General features: G+C 45.8%; 1 protein-coding gene across 2 annotated transcripts in view; it reads left to right on the plus strand.

Annotated features, from left to right (window-relative positions):
* Rtkn2 (rhotekin 2) overlaps positions 1-23650 on the plus strand; it is a 58723-nt gene that overhangs the window by 7320 nt on the left and 27753 nt on the right. For both annotated transcript variants that reach the window (XM_038343198.1, XM_038343200.1), the window contains exons 3-6: positions 7340-7398; positions 11384-11437; positions 12795-12912; positions 15995-16189. In XM_038343198.1, coding sequence (XP_038199126.1) covers positions 7340-7398; positions 11384-11437; positions 12795-12912; positions 15995-16189 — 426 coding nt within the window. The remainder of the gene's footprint in view (positions 1-7339; positions 7399-11383; positions 11438-12794; positions 12913-15994; positions 16190-23650) is intronic.

Consider the following 23650-nt stretch of genomic DNA (forward strand, 5'->3'; position numbering starts at 1 on the left):
TCTAATAATGAAATAGCTTCTGTGTGTGTTTTCTAAAGTCGGGAGCTTAGTGTGTAGATGACCTGCTGTGTAGACCAGACTAGCCCCGAGCATCCCGTCTGCCTCTGCCTCCCTAGTGCAGAGGGAGGTATGTGCCACCATGCCTGGCAGGAAATGACTTTTTTTAAGGTTTACTTTAATTTTGTGTATGTGTGTATATACATGAGTACACAGGTGCCCTTGATGCCTAGAAAACAGTACCAGGTCATCCTCTGGAGCTGGAATTACAGGCTGTTGTGAGGCACCCACCCATGGGTGCTGGAAACCAGATTCAGAGCCTCTGCAAGAACCACACCTGCTCTGAACTGAGCAGTGCCCCCAGCCCCTGAGATGACTGGAGCGAATGAGTTCCTCTGGAGCTTACCACTGGGTCTTCACTTCCCATGGTCTGGATCGTAAACCGCCACTGTTTACTGTGAGCTGGTGCAAACGACCAAGTTGCCGCACTTTGTTAAAGCTTTGACACTTGCACTGTCAAGTCTACCTGAGTGGTGTTTGGAAGAACTGAGAGCAGAGAGTCGTGGCTCTGCAGTTTGTGAGGAGGAAACCACTTGTCCGGTTCCCCTTCTGAGTTTACAGTGAAAATTAGGGTTCACAGGGACAGCAGTTAGCTGCGTGTGGCTTCCCCTTGTTTCCTTTCGTGTTCCAAGGCTCTCACTGCCTCCTGCTGCTCACAGGGTCCTGGTTTGCCTGCTTCTGCCTTTTGAAAAACCACTTCTTCATCTCGAACTCTTTTGCAGATAAACGCCTGCAAGTGTTCACTGAGTCGGCCGTTGATTCCGTGGCACGCACGTTTGCTCCTCCGCTGCCTTCTCTCCGTGTGCGTGTGAGCACAGTGTTCTGTTGAAGCATTTGGAAAGGAGTTTGCAAGTGGGGCATGCGCACCTCAACAGTCTGGCATGCGTCTGTCTTTAAGAACCTTCTTCCGCATAGTCAGAATATGATTGTATGCACATTGTTAATAATTTTTTATATTCACGTTTATCCAGTGGCTCAAGATCTTCTCATAGTCGGGGTTTTTCTTTGTTTTTTCTTTTTCCCACTAAAATTTAATTTAGTTTCATGCAGTGCACTTGGTTACATCCCTTTGGTTTCTATTAATTCCCCTTTTCTAAAATTTCCCCTTCATTAATGCTTTGAAGAGTCTAGACACTAACACTTATAAATACCCTACATTCTGCACTTGTCTGGTAGTTTCCTTAAGTGGTCCTGGAGCCTTCTCCATCTCTTCTTTACTATAGCTGGAAGTTGACTGTGGGATCCTCTGGGATTGAACCTATGGCCTTGCACTTGGTAGGCAAGCTCCCTACTACTAAGCCTCCTACTTAGCTCTTATTCTCTTTATTTTTATTTTGCGGTAGGGTCTCACTGAGTTGCCCAGGTGGACCTTGAACAGGGGATCCTGCCTCAGCCTTCCCAGCAGCTAGATTATAGGCCTGTGCCTGAAGGCCTCACGCAACCTCTTTCAAATGGAGCTGACGTCAGCTTCTTGTCTCCTTTCTCTCTCTTTGCCTTTTGTGAGTGACGTCTGAGTGCTGGGACTGAGTGAGTATATTATCCCCGCAAGCTTCGACGTCAGTGGCTTAATCATCCATCTCTACTCCTCGCTTAAATCGCTTATTGCAGAGAGGTTTGCAAACAGGGATTGTTTGATTCTTTCCCTTCAGTCCCCATTGGCTAAAATTCTTCTGTCAAGGACCTTCTGGGTTTGCCCGTTTTTACTAACCACCTGAGTCCCTTTTTTGCTGTCCTTGCCAACATGGGTGTGGTCATCTACAGTTGATCCACATGGCCACACCCTGAAAAAAAAAAACTGATTCTTTTCCCCTCAGAAGCATCATTTGCCAGCAGCTCCTCAGCTCGGGGCAGGTCTCACGAGCTCGCCCACTCTGCGCTGGACTGTTGACTGGCTTCATCTTATGCAAGCATTGTGCAGGCAACCACGACACCCAGCTACCGTGAGATCACGAGTGCAGGGCCCTGTCTTGTCCAGAGGACACTGTTTGGCTTTGGTCCTCCCTGACCCTAGTGGTCTTTCCTCCTTCCGTTTCTGGATGGTCCCTGAGCCTCGAGAGAGGGGTTGTGATATATGTGTCCTATGGTTGAGCACAATGCAGACACTTAATCTCTACACTTTAACTTGTGATTACTACATTCACCACCACCATCCACTGCAAAAAGAAACTTCTCTCAGATAGTATGTCCATTTAGTAAAGTAGAAGTTAGTAGGTTCACAACCGGGGCCCCGAGTCCCTGAACGATGCATTCTTGACCAGATTTACAGTCCCAGGCATGACTCTCTTCTTGCAAAGCAGACGTTAAATCCAGGAGAAAGCAATCGGTTACCCCCATAGCATTCGTCCCCATAACAGCCATGCCCCTGTGGCTCCCATGGGTGTAGCTTCTGACACTAGTCATAACTGTAGCTCACAAGTTCACAGCTGGTTAAGACTGCTAACAGCCCCGCCCCTCAGCAGCTTGTAGAGCTAGCCGGTGGTTAGGAAGCGTCTTGGTCAGGAACAAATTGACTCGTCCATGCCTGATGTCTCCAGAAATAGGATCTTACTGTCAGGTTCTGGTGGGCGAGCAAGAGCAGTGGCCATACCCTGTATCGTTGGGGGTTCTCAGGCTTTCTTTTTTCTGCTTTAAACAATTCTTTTTATTTATTATTTGTATCAAGATACTAAGTTGATCCTGTTTTCCCTTTGCGCTCTCTGTTATTTTTGTGTGTTTCCATGCGTGCCTGTGAGTGTGCAGCTGGAAGCCAGAGGTCAATCCCAGGTGTTGTTTCTTGGGCATCCTCCACCTTGGTTTTTTGAGACAGGGTCTCTCTCTCATTGGCCTTTCCCGATAGGCCAGAATGGGCTAGGCAGTGAGCCCCAGGGACCTACTCATGTTCACCTCCCCAGTGCCGGGGTTACAAGCTCAGGTCCTCAACGCTTGTTCGAGTGCTCTACCAACTTCTCTCAGCCCTCTTCACTGCATTTTGAATGGGTGTTATTTCTACTTTGGTAGAGTGGATAATAGTTGTATATCAAGACGGTCCTCTCTGCCTGAGCTCTAGACTTCAGTCGTCTCGTCTGTTACACAGTATAACATGCATTGCTTTTCATTGTGCTGGCCAATGACCTCGAACATTGTGCTGTCCAGTGCTGTCACGAGCTAGCAAATGCCACACATGAGTGGCTTTTCTTTCTCTTCTTCACATTCTTGCATAAATCAAGTGTTTTCCCTTAGAGTTGCTACTTATAAACGGGCAGCTTCCCTGATCACAAGCTTTCGGGCTGTAATTTCTTCCCTTGAGTCTTGAAAATCTTCCAAGTCTTGGTATTTTTTTTTTGACTAATATTTAATTGTTTTTCCTTTGTAAACAGCTTGGCCTTTTTTGCCTGGAGACTGAAAGTAGAGTTTATTTGGTTTTGTTTTGTTTTGTTTTTAATGTTGAAGCTGAATGTGTGTAAGGTGGACTCTTGGGCTCAGGTAGGGACACACACACACACACAATTCTTTACTGAAAAAATTTCATTTCAGGAAATAAACTGTTAATTTTATCTTACTTTTTTTCTTTAGAACTCTTGCCACTTACACACATGTTGGACCCTGGCCCTGTCTTTTGTGCCCATCCTTGCGATCTCGTAGCACTCAATTATTTTTTTTTTCCTTTTTTTTTTTTTTTTGGTTCTTTCTCTTGCCAGCTGCATCCCGAATTTGCTTTCCAACGCTGATCCCAGAACCGGCCTTACTCCTTCCGGTTCCGTTCTTCATCCTTCTTCACCGTGCATCTGCCTCTGCTTTATTCCATCTGAATGTTCGGCCTTTGGATTCTTGTGACCTCACCCACCTCCCCTGTCGCATGTGCCGTGACCTGTTTAACTGCATGTAAACAGGTTCAGGAGTATTGCATTCGAGCTTTGTTGTTTCTTTTTTCTCTTTTTTTTGAAGATGTGGTTGCTAGAATATCATCAGCTGACTCTTGACTTTGCAGTGACTGCGTATGGATGCAAGGGTCTCTTTTTGGCGATTGTTATTGTTCTTAATAATTTAGCAGTGTATTCCTGGGCCAGGACCCTGGTGGTTTAAGTGGGATGCTGGGATGCTGCTAAAAGGGCTTCCTTGGCTTTTTACTTACTCAGTAGTGATTTGTTTTTAGAATAGTGGACCATACCTTTAATGATGCTGCTTTGGGGACATTGGTTGGTTTTCTGGTTCTTGGACCTGACGATTTTTCTTGGAGTTCTTAAGGTTAACTGCATTCTTTTTATTTCCATGCCAAGCTTGCATAGGACCTGTCTCCCACTTTATGCCTCTCTCCTCCCATATACATATTGGTTTTCCAAGCCGGTGAAGGGGGTCCCACATCAAGCCGGGGCTTCTCTGTGTAGCTCTGGCTGTCGTGGAACTTGCTCTTGTAGACCAGGCTGGCCTCGAACTCACAGAGATCCACCTGCCTCTGCCTCCCCAGTGTTGGGATTAAAAGCGTGCACCACCACCGCCATCTGTCTCCTCCACAATATTCACAATGGTTGAAGCTACGTACATTTCAACCCCCTCCCCCCCCCCCACCCCCCAGGGTCTAGTACCGGTATTCTACAAGCTTTCTCGAGCCTTATATGCACATTCTCTTTCCTTCCAGGCTAGTGTAACATCAGCTAATGGTTACCTAGTCTGTGGGACGAGGTCTCCAAGAGCTGGCTTTCATGTCTTCCAAAGATAGTGACATCTGTGGCAGCCCATTTTCTGGTCGTGCTGCTGGTGGGTGGTGCAGGAGACCCTGTTTTTCTTGTTGACATGAAGACTCTGGTGGGCTGTGTAGAGAGTCTCAGATGACTGTCACAGGAACTGTCTGTTAGACTCTGATCTGTGAGCAAATGACTCAGTGTGTCTTCTCCCTAAGCCTCGGCTCAACCCTGGAGCCCAAACGTGTATTCACAAAGCAGGCACCTGTTTGTGTGACACCTTAAAGAATTCCACAGACACATTAGAATTGTCAGTTGGTTCAGCAGCTGCAGAAGCTAACTAGATAAGGCCCTTCTCTCTCTGTGGGAGCTGTCAGCCACTCAGCCACTCACTGAGGGAAGTGGTGGTGAAGCCCAAAGCTTGACGCCAGATCTGCTCCCGGGATGCCCATGCTTCCTGCCCTTCTCAGCAGCAGGCCCAGATGCCCAGGGCCAGGTGGGGCGCTGTGCTGGGTGGGGCGCTCATCCCACAGCCGCCGCCTCCACGCTCACAGAGCTCACATTTTAACACTGTCCTCCCTCAGCCTCCATCCCCCGCCCCGGCCATCCCATCTCTTCTCGACTTAAAAATCTGAAATGCTTTATTTGGCTTTGTAAGAAAAAAAAATAATAATGCTAATTAGAGTCATTTATAGGATTTAATTATGTGTGTCATTCAACATAATTGTGAGTTTTTAATAGTGCCGAAATAACCCTGTGAGTTGGCTGTGATTGCCAGTCTTCACACTCCAGTCTCTGACTTTATTGCTTACGTACTGTAAGTTAAAAGAAGAAAAAGCCTAGATGGGAAGAAAAAAAATCTGTGCTTGTAGTAGTTCTGCAAAGAAACATGTATTTAAAGACTGTTGAATTTATTTCTTAAATTTTACACAGCTTGGGGGTCTATGGAAAGGGGCTGATTGTATCACACTCGGAGTATAATCTAGGGCGTCATTGAATCTATCACCGTCATACATTGTAGTTTTAGGATTTAAATTCTGCTGTGTATTTATTTGCATAAAAGGTGGAGGTTTTTATAAAATACCTTCAAGTACCACTTAGAATCCTGTAACTGTTTCATTAAGAAAATGTAAAATATTGTTGTCTAATATTATGCCATTGTTGCAAAGCACCAATTTTGGCACAGAAATGTTTAAAGCCCCCATATGTAACAACATAAAACAGGCCGAGCTGTGTTTACTCAGAGCATTTTTTTTCTTACTGATTTTTGAGCGACAGAGTGGCAGATTGGCGCCCTCTGTTGCTCAGTTTCTGGACCTACACTATAAAAAATGTCGAGTTTGTCTTTTATGTGTTTATCTCTTAAATTAGCATTTAGGGGTTGGGAAGTGACTCAGCGGTAGAGCAGTGGTCCCTAAGTTTGGTCCTCGGCTCTGGAAAGCAAACTAACGTGTGCAGGTTTACCCAACATAGCGCTGTGCCCTGGTGGGCTTGGAGGAGGCTCACTGTTTGTACCCGTGCTCTTTGCTCAGGTTGACTCTTAACTGCAGCTTTCAGAGTCGATGTGACCGTGGCAGCTTTTCAGGCACATATATCTTTAACTAAATCAAACATCCTTACTTAGCAGTTTCATGGTTAATTTGGACGAGTTGGGAAAGCATCCCACTTTTGCACCCAAAATAACATTTTTGAGAGTATTTAAACTGAAAATGACTGAGGCTTCAGAAAATCGAGGTTTGAGTTTTCCCCTTTTTTAGAGACAGACTTAATTCTGCAAATTTTTATGGTTAATTGGATTCATATTACAGTTTGAGAATATTTTTATATCATAACGTGGCAGGCATCTGTTCTTTCTTTGCATCACGTGGGTTCTGGGGATCAGCCTCAGGCCCCAGGTTTGCCTGCAAACGCCTTTATCCACTGAGCCATCTTGCCTTCCCTTGCTTTGTGTGAGACAGGGTCTTCATAGGTAGCACAGGCTGGCCCTGAATGCACCATCTTCAGCTTCAATGGCGTCTCATTTTGTTTTGAGTGCTAGGAAGTCCTGACTTTGGGAGAGAGGTTGTCTTACATCTCAGAATGTCCTTGAAAGAGGTTTTCTGTTTTCCTCTCTGCTTCCTGTTCTCTCATACTAATCTGCTGTGTGCTTGTTCATTGGAACTTACAAGAAATGAGATGATATGTGAGATATTTTGCCACAACTGCACATAAATTATAGCAAAAGGTGAGATGGGGTTTGCTTCAGCTTCAGGGATAGCAGCCCACAGCTTGACTTGGGCAACACCTGACTCCTTCGGGCCAGTGCAGCCAACAGACTCGAAATGTAGGTTTTGTGATTGCAGTCCCAGGGACAGGAACAATACTGTCCATTATGTTGAGTTGGTCAGCAAAGCCACCACCAGAGTGTCACCAAGTACACATTATTGGGAAGTTGAACGGTTTATATAAACTCCCTGAAAGCTAGCTAGCTGTCGACTAAACATCTTTTGAGGCAAATATTTCACATTAATTATTAGTATTCATAGGTATATATTTATTAAGTTCAGCTGTTTGCGAAAGACTTGAAATCGTTGCTTCTTTTAAAAAAGGCCTTTGTTGGTGCTGATGTGTGTTTCTCTTGGCAGTGATGGGAACTGTGAGAGCAAAGAACGGAGACCCTGCAGAGGGAGGCTCGCCCTCTCAGGTAGGCTATGGGCGCTCGTGGTGCTGCTGGATGTGTCCGTAGAGTGGCTGGCGTTGCCGGCTTCGTGTATTCGGTATTTCCGGTCTCTCCGTTTCATTGTTCACACCTCCATCAGAATATTTATTCTAAATACTTAATCATTATGAAGTTGCATGGAACATTGCGGTGTGGGGCAGCTACGCTGTGCGTTACAGGACATGGTGCAGGTTTGTCCTTTGTCGGTTGTGGAGTGTGTGGAGGGCGTGTGGAGGGACCTGCTTGCTGTGGGTGCCCAAGCTGGGCTGCAAACCCACAAGCTCTCTCTCCCGACCTTTTCTGTTTAAGGATCCTCTAAGAATCAGGTTTCATGGGGGTTGGGCCCGTGTTTGTTCACCACATTATGTCAAAGCCACTGTCACTGGGCTTGGCTCTCGTGATTGCTCGGTGAATGCTGGGGAGATGACTGACCACTTTCAGCTAGTAGAAACCAAACTGCCCCAGCCCCGCCAAGTTTTCCATTCTGGCCCAGTTCTTTCTCTGGCTCTGTGTTCCATTACACAAGTCACGTGCTTTAGGCAGATTTATTTTTCCTTCCTTTGTCAACACACGCCTTGGTTGAGACACCTAATTGGGTTTTGAAATTGTGGCATTTTCTCCAGGATCTGTTTGCTCATCTCTAAACCCTCCCACTATTACTGAGGCTGGAAGGATGGTTCCTGTCCGCAGTGTTGGAAGGCGCTTTGCCACTAGATGGCGCTTAGGCTGTGTAGTCTCAGTTTCTCCAAAATGGCAGGGCCATCCAAGACAATGGCATAGAGATGCCGCAGGATTAGCATGGCAGGCTGGCAGGTATCTCATCAGCGCACCCTAAAAAAGCTGCCTCCAGAAATGGCTGGCTTGTTCCGTTGGCCTAAGGTAGAGTGCCCAGCCGCTATGCCACTGGGCTTGCCGCTCAAGGGACCGTTCTCCACCTCCGTCTCTCACAATCATGGCTGGACACAAGTTACCGTGCCGGGAGAACAGACGTTTTATTTAGGACCTTATTGGAGAAATTGCCCTCAGCTGAGCAAAAAGCGCTCCAGAGAATTAGATGAGCCGCACCAAAGCCTGTCACCTGTTCTGTGGTTATTTGCGTTCATGCTTGGTCTCCAGTGTGCGGCCGACACAAGGCCCGCGACATTGCCTATGTCCTTTTGCTGCCAAACATGGGACATCTTCTGTCTAAATACAGTTTAACATGCGTAGATTAACTATTGTAGATCTTTAGAGGAGATGTTTCCACCATCATTTAAATATTGTTCTCCTTCCCTTGCTTCTAGTAAGGTTCTACTCTGTAGGCAAATGAGGTAAGTGGCCTGTCCTGTGAGCTCTGTGATTGCCCTGATCTGTTGTCTTTTTGTGAGCACTTATTTACCACATTTAGAAGGGATCCTTAAAAAAAGAATGGTGTGTGTTGGGGGGAGGGATGTTTTCATGATTGTAGATAACTTTGTGCAAAACCCAAGGTCATCTTCCCCAAAACATGGTCTTTCTTCCCAAAACATTTTTTAAATGAAATTCAGAAAATGAAACCCAGAGGATGGGGTGCACGCGCCATTACCATGGTCTTGGCTCGCTGGGCACTGGCAGCCAAGTGTCAGAATGTTTCTAAGACTGCACTGTAAACAAGACAGACCTTGAGTTTCTTGTGCCTGCTTCCGCTGGCCAGAGCTTCATAACTATAAAAATAACGATAAAAAAAACCCGCATGCTTTGTACAGCAAGCAGTGGCACTGTGGCCCTTGCCTTCTGTTTGCACCAGCTCCCAGCTCAGCGACTAAGCCAGATCAGTCAACCGTGCAGTGGGGCTTCACTCTTTCATTTTCATATGTGTGGAGGCATGTTTGCATGTATGCAGACGTGGACGAATGCATGCACGCATCTGTAAGGTTCTAAGGTGGCGTCATCCTCAGTCATTCTTCCACTTTATTAATTTCGAGGCAGGGTCTGTCAGTCAAACTCACAGGTCCCTGGCAATGACAATCTCTAGAGCCAACTTTCTTTGGGAGCCCCTCCCCCGCCCCCAAGGCTGGAATTACAGGTAGCTGCCAAAGCCATCCTGCATGTAGTGGGTTCTGGGGATCCAAACTGTGGTCGTACACCAAGTGCCCAACCACTGAGCCTTCACCCCAGTCCCTAGTTCTCGCTTTACCAAATTACAGGCTGGGACCTGGTGGTTGAGGTCCGCTAGCCTGTGTAGGCAGTCTGTTTGCCGTAAACTGTCAGTGAAGACACCGGGAAAAGCAAAGGTGGACCACGATGAGCTAAACCCAGGTGGTTGGTTGTTTCTGTCGGTCAAAGCTGGACCCTCTGCTATCTGAGGAATCCATGGCCAACTGGGATACGGGTGGGAAATTGTCTCTCTCCCTGGATTTGTGTGGAGCTGGGATGAGGCGTGGGGAGGAGCAGGACTGACCCCGGTTGTGGGGAAGCACCTGAGGAAGCATGGTCAGGGTCCCTCCATGACAGTGGGAATAGTTAAGGCCGCCCTACCGCAGCCAGGGCAGCTGCAGTGAGAAACGGTTGGCCATCGTGGAAGGAAAGGAGGCAGCCATTGTGGTCAAGCAAGAGGCGAGCCCTGACAGGCCATCAGCCGAGTTAGAGTTATAAGACAAAGACATTCCTATTAAAATCAAGAACAAAATAACAAAGTCTGTTATGTCAGCATAATTTAACACTGGTCTGGAACTGTAGCTAAAATAATGACTGAAAGATGAAGCTATTGAGAATGAATAGGCAGACTGGATACTTTTCGAGGCTAATGGACGGCAGATGGATGTGACCTAAGGGGAGTTACTGAGACACTTGAATTAAAGCATTCAATAAAATGTGACTGGATTTAGGATAAATAAATAAAAAGTGGTAGTTTTTCTTAAAACCAGCAATAACTTGCTACAGAATATAATGGAAAAAAAAGTGTAATTTACAACAAGGCAGCAACTACCCTCAAGCAGTAAATATACAAGAATAACCTTAATTAAAATGTAAGGGTGGGAGCTGCAGGCATGGCTAGCGCAGTGGGAGGTTCTTCTGAGCCTCTGGACCCGAGCTCCAGCCCTCAAACCAAAAGCCAAAGTTAGAGAAAATGTCAAAAGTAAATATGTAAAGATAAAATATCGAAGATGTTATTAGTTCCCTGGGCCAATGAGAGGGCTCAACAGAGAAAGGTGCTTGCCACCAACCCTGATGATCTGAGTTCAATTCCAGGGGCCCACATGGTAGGAGAGAACCAACTTCCATAAGTTGTCTCTACCCCCCCACACACTCACACAGAGTGGGGGGGGTGGTAAAAAAGTTTTGAGCTCCTAAGTTAATTGAGAGGGATTTTGATCAAATGGTAAAGAACCACTGACAATCAGATGCCTCCAAAAGACAGCGACTCTAGCACGTTTGGCACTGGGATGTATAATTGCTGATTAATGATTTGGTTCCATCCGTGAAGTGTTTGGACCGGGAACAGACGTGGACTCAGAATGGCACAGCTGCGGAGGGAGGCATCATAAAGCTGGGGAGGTGGGAAGGAAAAGGCATAGACGTGGAGCTAAAATTATAAATTAAAAGAATGAATTTTCATTTCAAATACCCCAAATTTTACATAGATTTAATGACTTCTAAAATTATCCCCTATGGAGCTAGAGAGGTGGCTCCGTGGCTAAGAGTGTATATTACTCTTGCAGAGGACCTGAGTTGGGGCCCAGCACCCACGTGATGGCTCACCACCACCTGCATCCTCAGATCTCATGCCCTCTTCTGCCCTCCGTGGGCATCAGACACGCCACGCAAGTGATGCAGACAAAACATACAAGAACAAAATGTTTTGTAAATCAGCTGCGAACAACTAGAAAATGTGTATATTACATCTTTGATAGGCATTGTTTATTATGGAATTCAGAGGTTCACATCATGGTGAAATAAAAATTATCAAAATAATTGTCCTTTTTTTTTTTTTTTTCTGCCGCCTTTGCAGATATCCGAATCCCACTCATGTGGAAAGACTCCGATCACTTCAGTAATAAAGAATGTACGTATGGGTTCCATTTGTAGTCGGAAGCGTTTCCTTTAGCGCGCAGGACCCCAATTTGCGATTTCTGAGGACAGACTCCTTCGGCACTGAGAGATGGCGCTGCCATTTGGCAGTAAGCGCAGTGCTGGTGAAGGGTTGTTTTCCGATTTGGGGTCTGCGTCAGTTCCCTGATTCCGAGTAGATGGCACATACCACGTACACTTCCCCTCATTGATGGGAACCTGAGTGATGGGCTCAAGGTGGCGTGGTGGGGAGGAAGGTAGGACTCCACACCACACACACACACACACACACACACACACACACACACACACACACACACACACCGCACTCTAAACGGCTGTCTGGAGTGAGGTCTCGGCTTTGCTTTGTTAGGTTATTTAACAGGATGTAATGAGAGGTTGTTAACTAGATGTGATCTTTTTTCCCCCCTTCTATTTTATTGACTGTGTGCAGTCTTCACAAGTCTGTGTATTGCTTGGATGATGGTCATTAACCTCAAATGTTTCCTAGCTGGGTGAGGCAAAGCCGAATGATCTGATAGTCCTTTATCTTCCTTGTCTATTGTGGCTTTATTCTTCATATTATAAAAAGATGAATGGTATCGGACATAATTAATTTAATATGAAGAATTTAAATCAAGTTAGTGTTTGTTTTTCAATTAGGCCATATAATTTATTTCACCAAGGAAGGCATGTGGGAATTAAGTCAGTCTTCCTGCTTGCTGCAGAGAATAAACTTCTCCTAAAGAGCTACATTCTCTCTCAATAATGAAGAAATCATGGCTAGCCTTTAATAAACTAGCTCTTTAATCCCCTGGCATTTGTTAGAGCATCAACAAATTGGAAGGCCTAGCAGCTCTGTTTTTGTGTCCCCTGTTTTAGTCCCGCTTCATGTGTCCCCTGTCTCTTTTCATTGCTTTGCCTGCCTTTTGGTTGTCGGGGCTTTTCGGGTGGTTTCTTCCCTTGCTTTCAGTGTGGTGGAAGACATTTGGCTGCTGCTGGTGTTCCCGCCTTTAAAAGTCGCTTTCTCCTAAGACTTGGACCTCAAGTAACAAAGGGGCGTCCTTACGTGTGGAATCCTTACGTGTGGTGCTTAGTTTCCTGATAGGGCGCATTGGTTAGTGATCAGATTGGTTTCTGGGGATCTCTTCGGGGAGCTGCGGGGCTGATGTTCATTTTTGGTCCTTGGTTTGAGGTTGGGTTTGAGTTGGGTGAGGGACCATTGCATACACAGGAAGCCGCGGGCAGAGCTATGACAGGCAACTCAGTGCTCAGCATGCGTGTGGGGCCAGCATCTCGGGCCTGATTTGTCCGGCTTGTGATGGCCTCCGCTACCATCGTCTCTCCTTTAGGTACACAGCGCTACGCCATCTTCTGCTTACTCAGGATGGGAGCCGAAGTGTTTGACACCGACATGGTGATCGTGGATCAGTCAGTCACAGATATATGTTTTGACAACGTCACCATATTGTAAGTATCTTTCATCTTTAAAGAATGAACTCGGAAGTCTGCCTCTTATCGGTAAAGGAGGGCTGACCGCCGTCTTTGGTTTCTGATGGCCCACGTCCTGATGATCCTTGGATCCTTTTCAAAGCATTAACAGCTTTAAATGTTTAAAAGATACATTTTTTTTTTTGGATTCAGAGTAAAATAGAAATCTTCTAATTAATATAAGCAGCAAATAGTTGGCTTGTTGGCGCTGATAAACTCTTTATAAATATTTATATTCCTATCATTAACCAGGCTATAAATATAATTGAATTTCGCTTTATGTTTGCTGTACAGTGAATTTAGCCATAAAGTTGATTTTTTTTTTTTAAACGTCATAGAAGTTTAGTGACAAGAGAATTAGAGTAGCAAAGCAGGTTTGCTTCCAAGCCGTTCTCTAAGTGCCTAGCATGGTGCTGGGCCGGTCTTTTCCTTACAGTGGACTCCTTATGGACTCAAAACAGTGAACAGCCTGGTCATCTTAAAGCGCTGTTTTGTGGCCCTGCTCTGTGCAGGCTCATTTTATTATGGTCATCACACAGAGAGGCAGAAACAGCCCCTCGGGTAGCCGCGGAGATCATTTTTAACCACCATGAGTTTCTTCCTGGCCTCTCCTTCAAAGACTCTGTCGTCGTCGCCTCGTGGGATTTGTTTCTTGGGCGCTTCCAAGATGCCATTCCCCCTATCGAGTGGGAATAGCTGCCGAGCGGCTCACGTGGAGCCAGCAGCCCGGCCCTTGCTGTGTCCACTGACACTTGAGACTTCAGAGGCCCGCCTTTGCCCTGACGGGACCGCCGCAGACAGCATCTGTGGCCTCCGTGCTGGTGTCCCGGCGTGAATGTATAGGACAAAACAACATGTCACCCTGGGCCATTAGCAGCAACACGGGCCATTTTACAAGCTGCGTTGAAGCCAAAGGAATTCAGTGATGCCTCGCCTCAGGAAGCGTCCCAAGTTCTTGTAGAGTTTAGGCTAAAGTGTATTTCCTTCATTATCTGTCTATCTTTATTTCTATTTTCAGACGTTGCTAATGACTTTTTGTTTCTTGCCAAAATTATCCCACTCACTAGCTAATTGGCTCTTTTCTTCACATCACCCGGCCATTGTTTGCTGTTTGCCACAAAGACAAAAGTTAGATGGACGACACCCCCTCCCCTCCCCCCCGCAGGAAGAACAATACAAATGACTTGGTAGACAGCATATGATTTATTGGTATTTTTGGTGTAAATATTTCAAATTGGTCTAAAAATAACTGCTGACAAATGTTCTCAATGTTAAAAAAATGTGCTTTTTGTTATGATGCTTGTTTTTAATAAGTCTTCAATATTTATGAATCTCTGGTTTTCTTCTAAATATTGACATTTGTTACACATTACCAGGAATACTGTATGTTTGGAAGTTGCCAAGTAAGAAACTGTAAAAATATCCGGAAGCTGGTCCTTGGATTTATTCAAACCCTAGATTGGCCATTTGAATTTTAAGGCCCCATGACTGACTCCCTTTGTGTCTTCCGGTCACTTCTGCAGATGGGTGCAGTCCTAAGTGTGTTTTGCTCTTAGTAACAACACGATGGGTTTCTGTGCTAACGGTAGTTGACGGTGCCTAGAAAGAGTAAAGCCCGGCATATCGTGCTTGCTAAACTTGTTGATTTACCTGTTTGTTTTCTCTGTGCGCGTGTTCGTGCGGGAGAGCATGAGGGCAGTTGTGAAACAGCAGGTGTGGAGGTCAGAGGGCAACCTCCAGGGTAGACCTGAGCCTTTCACCTAGTGTGAGCCAGGATCTGCTTTATTCTGGTCACTGTTGCCTATGCCAAACAAGCTGGCCCGCGGGCTCCTGGGTGTCTGCCTCCAGTCTTGCTGAAGAAGTGATGGGGATTACAGACACAGGCTACCACCTCTGATTTATGGGTGGGGGAACCCAAACTAAGGCCCTTATGCCTGGTAAGCAAGCATCTACCAACCGAAGCGTCTCCAAACTGGAGACTTTCTGAATAGGGTGTTTTGTTTTTGTGTTTGTGTTTGTGCGTTTGTTTGTTTGTTTTGGTTTGGTTTTTTTAGACAGGGTTTCTCTGTAGCTTTGGAGCCTCTCCTGGAACTAGCTCCTATAGACCAGGTTGGCCTCGAACTCACAGAGTTCCACCTGCCTCTGCCTCCTGAGTGCTGGGATTAAAGGTGTGCGCCACCACCGGCCTGGCCCTGAGTAGGTTTTAATAAAAGCCTATCCGATGATCCCTTCTCCTTTCTGGCATGGTTTGTGAAGATACCGCCTTCCTCAAGGCTGTGCCTGCCCTCTGGGAGCCCTGAGCTGTGAAGTCTATCCCTTTATCTTGGTTTTGTGGGCCTTTCTCTTTCTCTAACCAAACAGTGGAATGCTGATGGCTGTTGGCCGCAGTGAGGTGGTGGACTAACTGGGTATGAGGACAAATGGGAACTGGAGTTTCCATGGACTCTGTTCAGGAGAGACAGATGTTTCAGGAAATTCCAGATATAATATAAATAGATGCTTTCACATTTTGGTGGTGAAGGACTGCGAGGGAAAAACAGCAAAGCCAGCGTGTTTTATTCCTCATGCTTTTTAAGTACTATGCCTGTGTGTGTTGGCTCAAGTGGAGTCAAGTGCTCGCTTGCGTGTGTTGTGTATGTGTGCACACACACATGTTCTTGTGTGTGCTGTGAATGTCTGTGGGGTGTTCATGCTTTTATGTGCATAAGCATCCAGAGACCAGGGGACAACAGTGGACCCTCTCTGCTGTATTTTTCAAGACGGTCTTTTGCTGGCCTACAGCTCACTGGTTAGGTCATGCCTGACCAGGTATGCGTGCGTGCTTGGCAAGTGTTTCACTCCCCAAATCTCCAAGACTCTAGAAGCTAACAGCTCTAAAAGTTACAGCGAACCTCTAAAGCTCTTCAGAAACTAAGTAACTGTGGAAATCTCATCTTCTTATATATGGTTTAAATGCTGATTTTTTTTTTTTTTTTTTGGCTATCGTAAAAACATCCAAGGTTGTGTTAGTTTTAGCGTCTACTAATTCGACTCCCAGCATTCTAACTGCTCTTGTGCTTAGCCACGAAGCGGGCCCGGACTTCCGGATAAAGATGGAAGTGTACAGCTGTGGAGCCGAGGACTCCTCCATAACCAACACCCCCAGAAAGCTGGCTAAAAAGTTGAAGACGTCCATCAGTAAAGCTGCAGGAAGGAAGATAAGTTCCATGCTCCAGGAAGAGAACCAAGAGGCGTGCCTGCTTGCCAGCTCTGTCGCGTAAGCTTTCTGATAGAGTGTGTGCGCTGTTGCAGAGTATAGTCTTTAGACGCCTGTTTGCATTTTCAATGGGACAGCATCCGGAAACAGAAGGAAGCCTTGGCTGCGTGGTATTTACCTAGCTGAGACGGCCTTAGCCCCTTCTTCTGATGAAAGTCAGGTGACCTGCTTTGTAGGTGTTTGGAATTCCACATCTACCAGAAAGGCGAAATGTTTTTCTCAGAAGGGGCTGATATATGTCCACTTCCTGACGTTCTGCTAATTGGATTCCTTATGTGTGCTATGCTTTCTTTTTTTTTAAAAAAAAGTTTTATCCCTTTAAGAAACCAATACGATATTATATCACATCTAACAATTTAAGAATAAGTCCTTATGTAACGTGGTAGTCTATATTCAAATTGTACAATCCTGAAAAAGTCCCTTTGAGGTGTGATTGTACAAATCAGGATCAAACAAAGTTGGCAATGACACATTTGAGTGAGTCTAAGTTCTAGGCTTATTTTAGTCTCATCCAATTCCATCCACTGGTTTTTCTTGGCCTTACTCATTGAGGAAACCAGGTTTTGTAGGGTGCCTGTATTTGTAATCTAGCTGATTGTATCTCTGCACTCCTGTATTTCCTGTCCTCTCATAATGGATCTGGGGGACTGGTTGGCTCATTCTCCTTAGGGCTCTGATGCTCTGTCTCGTTAGAAGTATTTTCACTGCATTTTCCCTTTAGGAGACCCTGCTCCACTTCTGAGTTTGGGAGTTTCCAGCCTGATGTGTCTATTATAAAGCCGATTGCCTGTCTCCTAGCTGAGGCTTTTAGCAGCCGTTACCCACAATTCATTGTTTCGGTCGAGACTATAACGCAATGGCTCCCTAGATTTGTTCTGCATATCTTCCTCTTGATTACTTCTTTGAGCGTCTCATACAATGTTTTGATGAGATTGGTCCTCTGCCCTCTTCTTCAGCTCTCCCCCGACCCGTCCCCCACTTCTTACCCATCCAATCCGTGTTCCCCTAACCCTCCAAATCGTTCAAGACCAATTTGTGCTGCCCCAGTATTCCTGGATGTGTGGATCCTGTTTGGTTAATCAGGGGACACAGTCTCAGAGAACACCGTCTTTCTCTTCAGCAGCAGCTAGCAATCTCCAGTCGCTCCATGGCTAGCGGCTAGCAGTGGGCCGTGTGTCCCACTTCCGCTCCGTGCTGGGATTTGGTCTGACTTGGGCTTGCACAGGTCTGATTGCTGTCACAGCCACCCCAAGTCCCTGTGAGCAGCAGCCCTGCCGTGTCCTTACTGATTTCCTTGTGTTCATCTACTGCCTCAGCTCTTGGTCGCCTCTCACCCTGGCTTCTACAATGATTTCTGAGCCTTGGGAGGTGGGGTACGGTATAGATGTCCGGTTCAGTTGCTCTGTGTTTCTCCCCAAGACAGCACTCTTGCAGAGAAGGCAATGCTACCACCGCAAGAGAGTTAGTAAAGAGGAGAGAAACCCAACGACTTTTATACGACTTTTACACTTTATCAAGTTTTAGACTTACTTGCGGGTTGGCCACAAGCATGGAAGTGGACCGTGATTTATTTGAACTCCTGAGTTTGTACACGTTTGTGTTTTCTCGTGATGGTTCTCTTTCTCCCTCCGCTATTGGAGAAAGCCTTCAGAATGATGCACACGTCCTTCCTGCATGCTGACCTTTGGAGGTATCCTTGCTGCTGCAGGCTGCAGTTGGCTGTTCCTTGTTCATTGTGTTGTTTCCTGCTGGGCCGGGCATCAGCCTTTCTGCCCAGAGCCCTGACTTCCTTTGTGCGCTTTCTTGAAACATTGTGTTTTTCTCTACAGTCTTGTATCTGTGTTTCATTGGGAAAGCATTGACCTGGCCTCCTTCCTGGAATTTCTTTGTATGGCTAATCAAGCTGGCTCTTCAGCATGTCAAGACGGTTCTGTAATTATAGACATGAGATATTCTAAGTGTTGATCCCAGTAACCTCAGTCATCAAGATAGAGCTAAGGATGCTTCCCATGCCAGGTGTCCTGGTAGCCTTCCCACTGTGGTGTTTGGATGTTTTTTTGTTGGTTGGTTGGTTTCTTTTTTTTTCAAGACAGGTTTGCCTGTGTATCCCTGACTGTCCCGGCCGGAACTTGCTCTGCAGACCAGGCTGGCCTGAAACTCAGATCCACCTGCCTCTGCCCCCTGAATGCTGGGATTACAGGCATGTGCCGCCACTGCTCAGCTTTTTTTTTCTTGATGGTTTTGATAGAGATGGGAACAAGAACTGTACTGCATGCCATGACTGACTGCATGCATAGCCTAAAGGGTAGCGCTGTTAACACGAGGTATTTGCAATATAGTATTAGGTATATTTTTTATTATAGTTCATTTGGATTTACCAAAATGCCATCTATATATGAGGCATTAACTTGCTTTTATGATCCATGAGTAAATCTCAATTTGAGGTCTGAAAAACAGTTCCCCTACCAAAAAAAAAAAAAAAAAAAAAAAAAATTTTCTCCAAGACAGATGTTAAAACCGAGGCAGGGGGGGCCTTTGTTTTTCTTCCTTGAGAGATTTATACCGGAATCCTGTTGGGCGTTTGTTGGACTGGGTCTCAACTCTGTCACAAGGTATTTGTATTGGTCACTTCTCAGTCGCTGTGATGACACACCATGACTGAGGTGATTTGTAGGAGGAAGAGTTTGTTTGGGCTTACAGTCCCATGGAGTCAGAGGTCATGATGGCCGAGCAGAGGCACGCAGGCGGGGTCAGGAAGCCAAGAGCTGACATCTCAGAGTGCATCCGGAACTGCGCAAGGCTTTAAAACCTCAACGCCCACCCTCAGTGACATGACACACTTCAACACAGCCACACCAACTGGGGACAAGTCATTCAAATGCTAGAGACTGGGGGACATCTCCCATCCCGGTGCTAACCCAGCTGACCCTGCTTAGCTTCTGAGATGAGCTGAGACCAGGCGCATGCAGGGTGGTATGGCCGTAGACATGGGGGGTGGGCATCTCATTCAGACCGCCACGGTAGTAGAAGCCTTTCTTCTTTACAGAGATTACCTAATTCCACATTCAGATTAGACACTTTAGAATGGAAAGAGACCATGGGGGTAGCTGCCCAGCACCGTGGCGGCGTGTCTTAAGAGCAGCATCATCTAGGAACTGGAAGAATCACTCGGGTCTCTTCCAGCTGCACCTGCCTGCGACTTTACCCTTGGGCCTTTGTCTCCTCTGCTGGAAGGTAGAGGTGCGTAGACCCAGCCCTTGTTCTCAGGGACATTTGGGGGCTTTCAGACATCCTGAAATCGAGTGACAATAAACAGGGTTCTAAGCACTTGAAAACTTTGTTGCTTGGCCATGAGAATTTAATTTTTTTAAATTTTCTATCACCTACTGCTTGTGTGACCCGAGGCAGATTAATATACTCTTTTCCCTGCCCCACACAAAGAGACTAATACTAGTGCAATAATATCTAATTTTATAGAATCATCATTATATAAAGTTCAATAGTTAATTCTTGGACTTTGTATACGATAGGTATTTAATAATTGCACTTTTCCGTTATTGTTACTGTTTTTTTTTTTTTCCAGGTTTTTTTTTTTTTTCTGAATTCTTTCAGGAGCACTCCGGTTAGAACCTTGACATGACACCATACAACGTAGATGTGCTTTCATGGCCAGCCCCCTTTGTAATTTCACAGAAGATGATGTAGGTGAGGCTAGACCCTTTGTCAGGCCTGCATTTCTCTGAGAAGCCTGGTGGTTTTCTTGGCCGTCTCGTGTTGTTTGTTACATTATCACTCAGAGGGACAAAGCATCTTCATCTTGATTCTTCCATTCACGTCTGGCCTCCACGCTTTGCCCCCGAATTCAGAGGCTTAGCTTCTCTATAGGCATGTCCCAGGAAACCTTGGTTATTTTAGACTCCTCAGACCTGTCAGAAGATGCGATAACACCCTTGACGGCATTTTACACAGTCCCCTTCTCTGAGTACCAGCGTTTTCTCAGCCTTCAGGCTTGAGTGAAGAGTAGCTGGCTCACACACAACCCACAGCCCCTCAAACATTCACTTCGGCACTTGGGAGGAGCGGCGAATTGGTATTCAGAGCATTGGTATTCGGAGAGCACAAGAAGATACAGTTTTGCTTGTCTAATACAGATCAAGTTCAGTGTTGAGGCCCCTACTGCGGGTCTTATTTAGTCTCTAACCAAAATGAGTGCATATAAAATAGTGTGTCTAAGAGATGGTATGTGACCAAATATAGCTATTTTTTTTCTTGACAAGAATGCATTCCCCCTCCCCACTACCATCTAAGTAGTCATTATTTTTCATATTGCTTGACCTCCCCCCACCCCAGTATTGTAGCAATTGGCCTACTCGATAGAAGACATGTTGGTTAAACTTTTGGGAACTCGGTGTTAGGGTTGGCACAAGGGAATGAGTGCAGTGTTTTAGAAACAAAATGTTATCCTGACCAGCATGCTTGAAAAGTGAAGTCATTGTTGGTTTGGAAGATGCCCATGTAATTAGTCATGGGCTAAAAATGAAGCAACTTCAAATACCATCATAAAATGGTATTGTTGGGCTAAAGAAGACAGTGAACATTTTTGGTATTTTTTTTTTTTTTTAGTATGTCCCCGATGTGACTCATTTTTTCTTTTTATCTGTGGGATTTAGGCTTACTGAAATCTCTTTAGATCTTGCCAGTTCCTCTAACAGCTGAATTAACTGGTTTTTTTTTTTTTTTTTTGCTTCTCAGTGGCTGGGATAATGTTCTTTGTCATTTAAACATGCTTTAGAAAAAATTCCTGTCAAAGTGTGTAGTATCATTTGTGATAATTTAATTGACTAAAAGACAAACTAACTTTATAAAAACAAGTTACTCAAGTGGAAACCTGGTTTCATAGTTAGGAGCACTAGTAGCCTTTAGCCCCTACACTTGTCTTTGACTCGTTCCCGGGCACCTGACGCCCTCTTCTGGCCTCTGGGAGTACTGCACACACACATCACGCAGATGTACCTGCAGGCGAAACATGCACATATAAACTGAAAAGAAATACCCCAAGAAGCCACCGTGCTGCATTTTAAATTAAATCAGAATGCAGGTATACAACAACGTTTCTAAACACATCTCCAGCACAAATAGGGCATCTGTGGTTTGGAACAGTACTGTTAAAAGGTTTGAGGGAGTGAAAGCTAAGATAGATTCTGAATTTCACTGAGGAACTGGCCTTGGAGAAGACCATGCAGCAGGTCAGTCCTAAAGGTCCTTGGGCTTCAGAGCTTGCTCATCACTCAGGATTCTTGCATCTCGTAAAACGTGGCTACTACATTTTGTTTTCTTTGAGAAGAGCCCTTTAATTGTAAGCTAATTGTAAGACATAAAGACAGCATGGCATAGCAGACCCCATCTTAGCCACCAGCAAGTCAGCTACATTCTCTGAACATCATGCGCTCATCTGCACAGGTGCGCCAAGAGTATCCACCCTGCTCACCCCGACCTCAGAGATGCTGTCTCGCAGGTCTTTAAGGAAAGGAAGTGGTCACAGTTCTGCCGTTCTCAAGCAGACACCGTACCGAGACCTCTGCCAGCAATTGATACGCAGCCGTGGTTTTCAGCTACTTCTGCTTAACCACACCAACCACTCGTTAGGAAAGTGGCACGAGTTTAAGGACTGGGATCTAGAAAAGCCAAACAAACAACAAAAATAATAATTAAGTTTAGTGTTCCGGCTGCTCCGGAGAGGATGCTGTGTGCTTCTCAGCGGTATCGTCCTCCCACGCTCTTAAGCTCCTCCCTGTGCTGTGTTCCTGTTCCTACTTAGGCTGCACCCCGGCTTTGCTCTGAAATCACATGGGGTTTAGCCGATGATCGTCCCTGGCCATATCGTCTGTTGGCTGGATTCAAGCACACCCATTTTAGAAGGGATTATTGGTTATTACTTTTCCTTTTCATGTTGTTATTTTTAGATGTGCCCTTCCCAGAACCTGGAGGTTAATGATCTATGCATTTACCTTTTAGTACTTGGAGAAAGGCCTTCTGGGCACGATCATGGTTTAAAGCCTGTGCTGGTTAGTTTTGTTGTTTTGGTTTGGTTTTTTGGTTTTTCTTGTCAGCTTCACCCACGCCAGGGTCATCTAAGAAGAGTGAACAGCAGTTGAGGAAATACCTTCATCATATTGGCTTGGAAGCAAGTCTTTGGGGCGTTTACTTGACTAATGATTAACGTAGGAGGACCCAGCCCAGTGTGGGTGGCGCTGCCCCTAGGCATGTGGTCCTGGCTTCTATAAGAAAACAGGCTGAGCAAGCAATGTGAATTAAGTCAATAAGTTGCCCCCTTTCCAGAGCCTCTCCTTCCATTCCTGCATCCAGGCTCCTACCATGACTTCCTTTCCTGACTGACTATAAGCTATGAAATGGAATAATCCCTTTCCCAAGTTCCTTTTTCTTGTGTGTGTCACAGCATCAGAGAACAGCTTAATACAAAGCCCAAGAAAAAAATTAAGTCTGTAATTCAGTCTTGGTATAATTTTTGCCTATTCTACCATCTCCCCTGTGCCCCAAGTGAGCACGGACGCATGGGTGCACTTGGTACAGCTGGACAGATCTTTAGTTGCTGTGGTCTCTCCCTTTACCTTCTAAAGGATTTTGCATAATTGCTTTCTTCCCTACCCCAAAAGGTGTCTCCATTTCTCGCTCAGAGCTGATCCTTGTGTTTCGAATGCTGTTGATATTCTTGACTGTCGGTGGATTCATGCGTCCTCGCCCCATAGGACCCACCAGCCTCTCTTGCCTCTCTCTGTCCAGGGCTCATCTGCTTGAGCACCGGATCCCTCTGGTCTGTCTTCTCAGTGACTGAGATGGATCCCTTCTCCCTTCTGCTTCCCCCTAACCATCAGCTTTTCTTTCCTTTTATCTCCCAAATATACCGACCTGCTGCAGGTCCTCCACAGCTCTTGGCTGAGGAAACAGTCTTCATAGACCCGTCTCACCTTCCTCTCCTCCCATTCTCCTGGATCATTTTAGCCGACATACATCCTATCTCCTCCATCCCAGCCCACAGGAAGTCCTGTTGAGGTCATCCAGGCAACCACACTCTGCCACAGCTGCTGTTGGCTCATCGGTGTAAGCCTGTGAAGTAAGGCTTTGACTGTCTTCTCAGGTCCCGCTGTCATGGTTCATCTTCTACCTTTGGGGGGGGGGGCCTTGTCTGTCTCCTTTGATCGCTGCATTTCAACTCAATCCAAAGGGTTGTATTTGATCATCAACATTTACTTGGTCTTCTCACTTTCATTAAATTTCATCTCAGTATCGAAAACTCCCAAATTTCAGTGTTCGGTGTCTTCTGCCTCTAGACGCAACACCTGCCCACCCGCCCGCCCAATAACGGGCAATTAAATTGAATTGCTCCAAACTCAACTCCATACCTAACCCCCTTCAGCCCGCCCCATCTCAACTAGTGACTCC

Source organism: Arvicola amphibius, chromosome 9, assembly GCF_903992535.2.
Source record: "Arvicola amphibius chromosome 9, mArvAmp1.2, whole genome shotgun sequence".
Taxonomy (NCBI): domain Eukaryota; kingdom Metazoa; phylum Chordata; class Mammalia; order Rodentia; family Cricetidae; genus Arvicola; species Arvicola amphibius.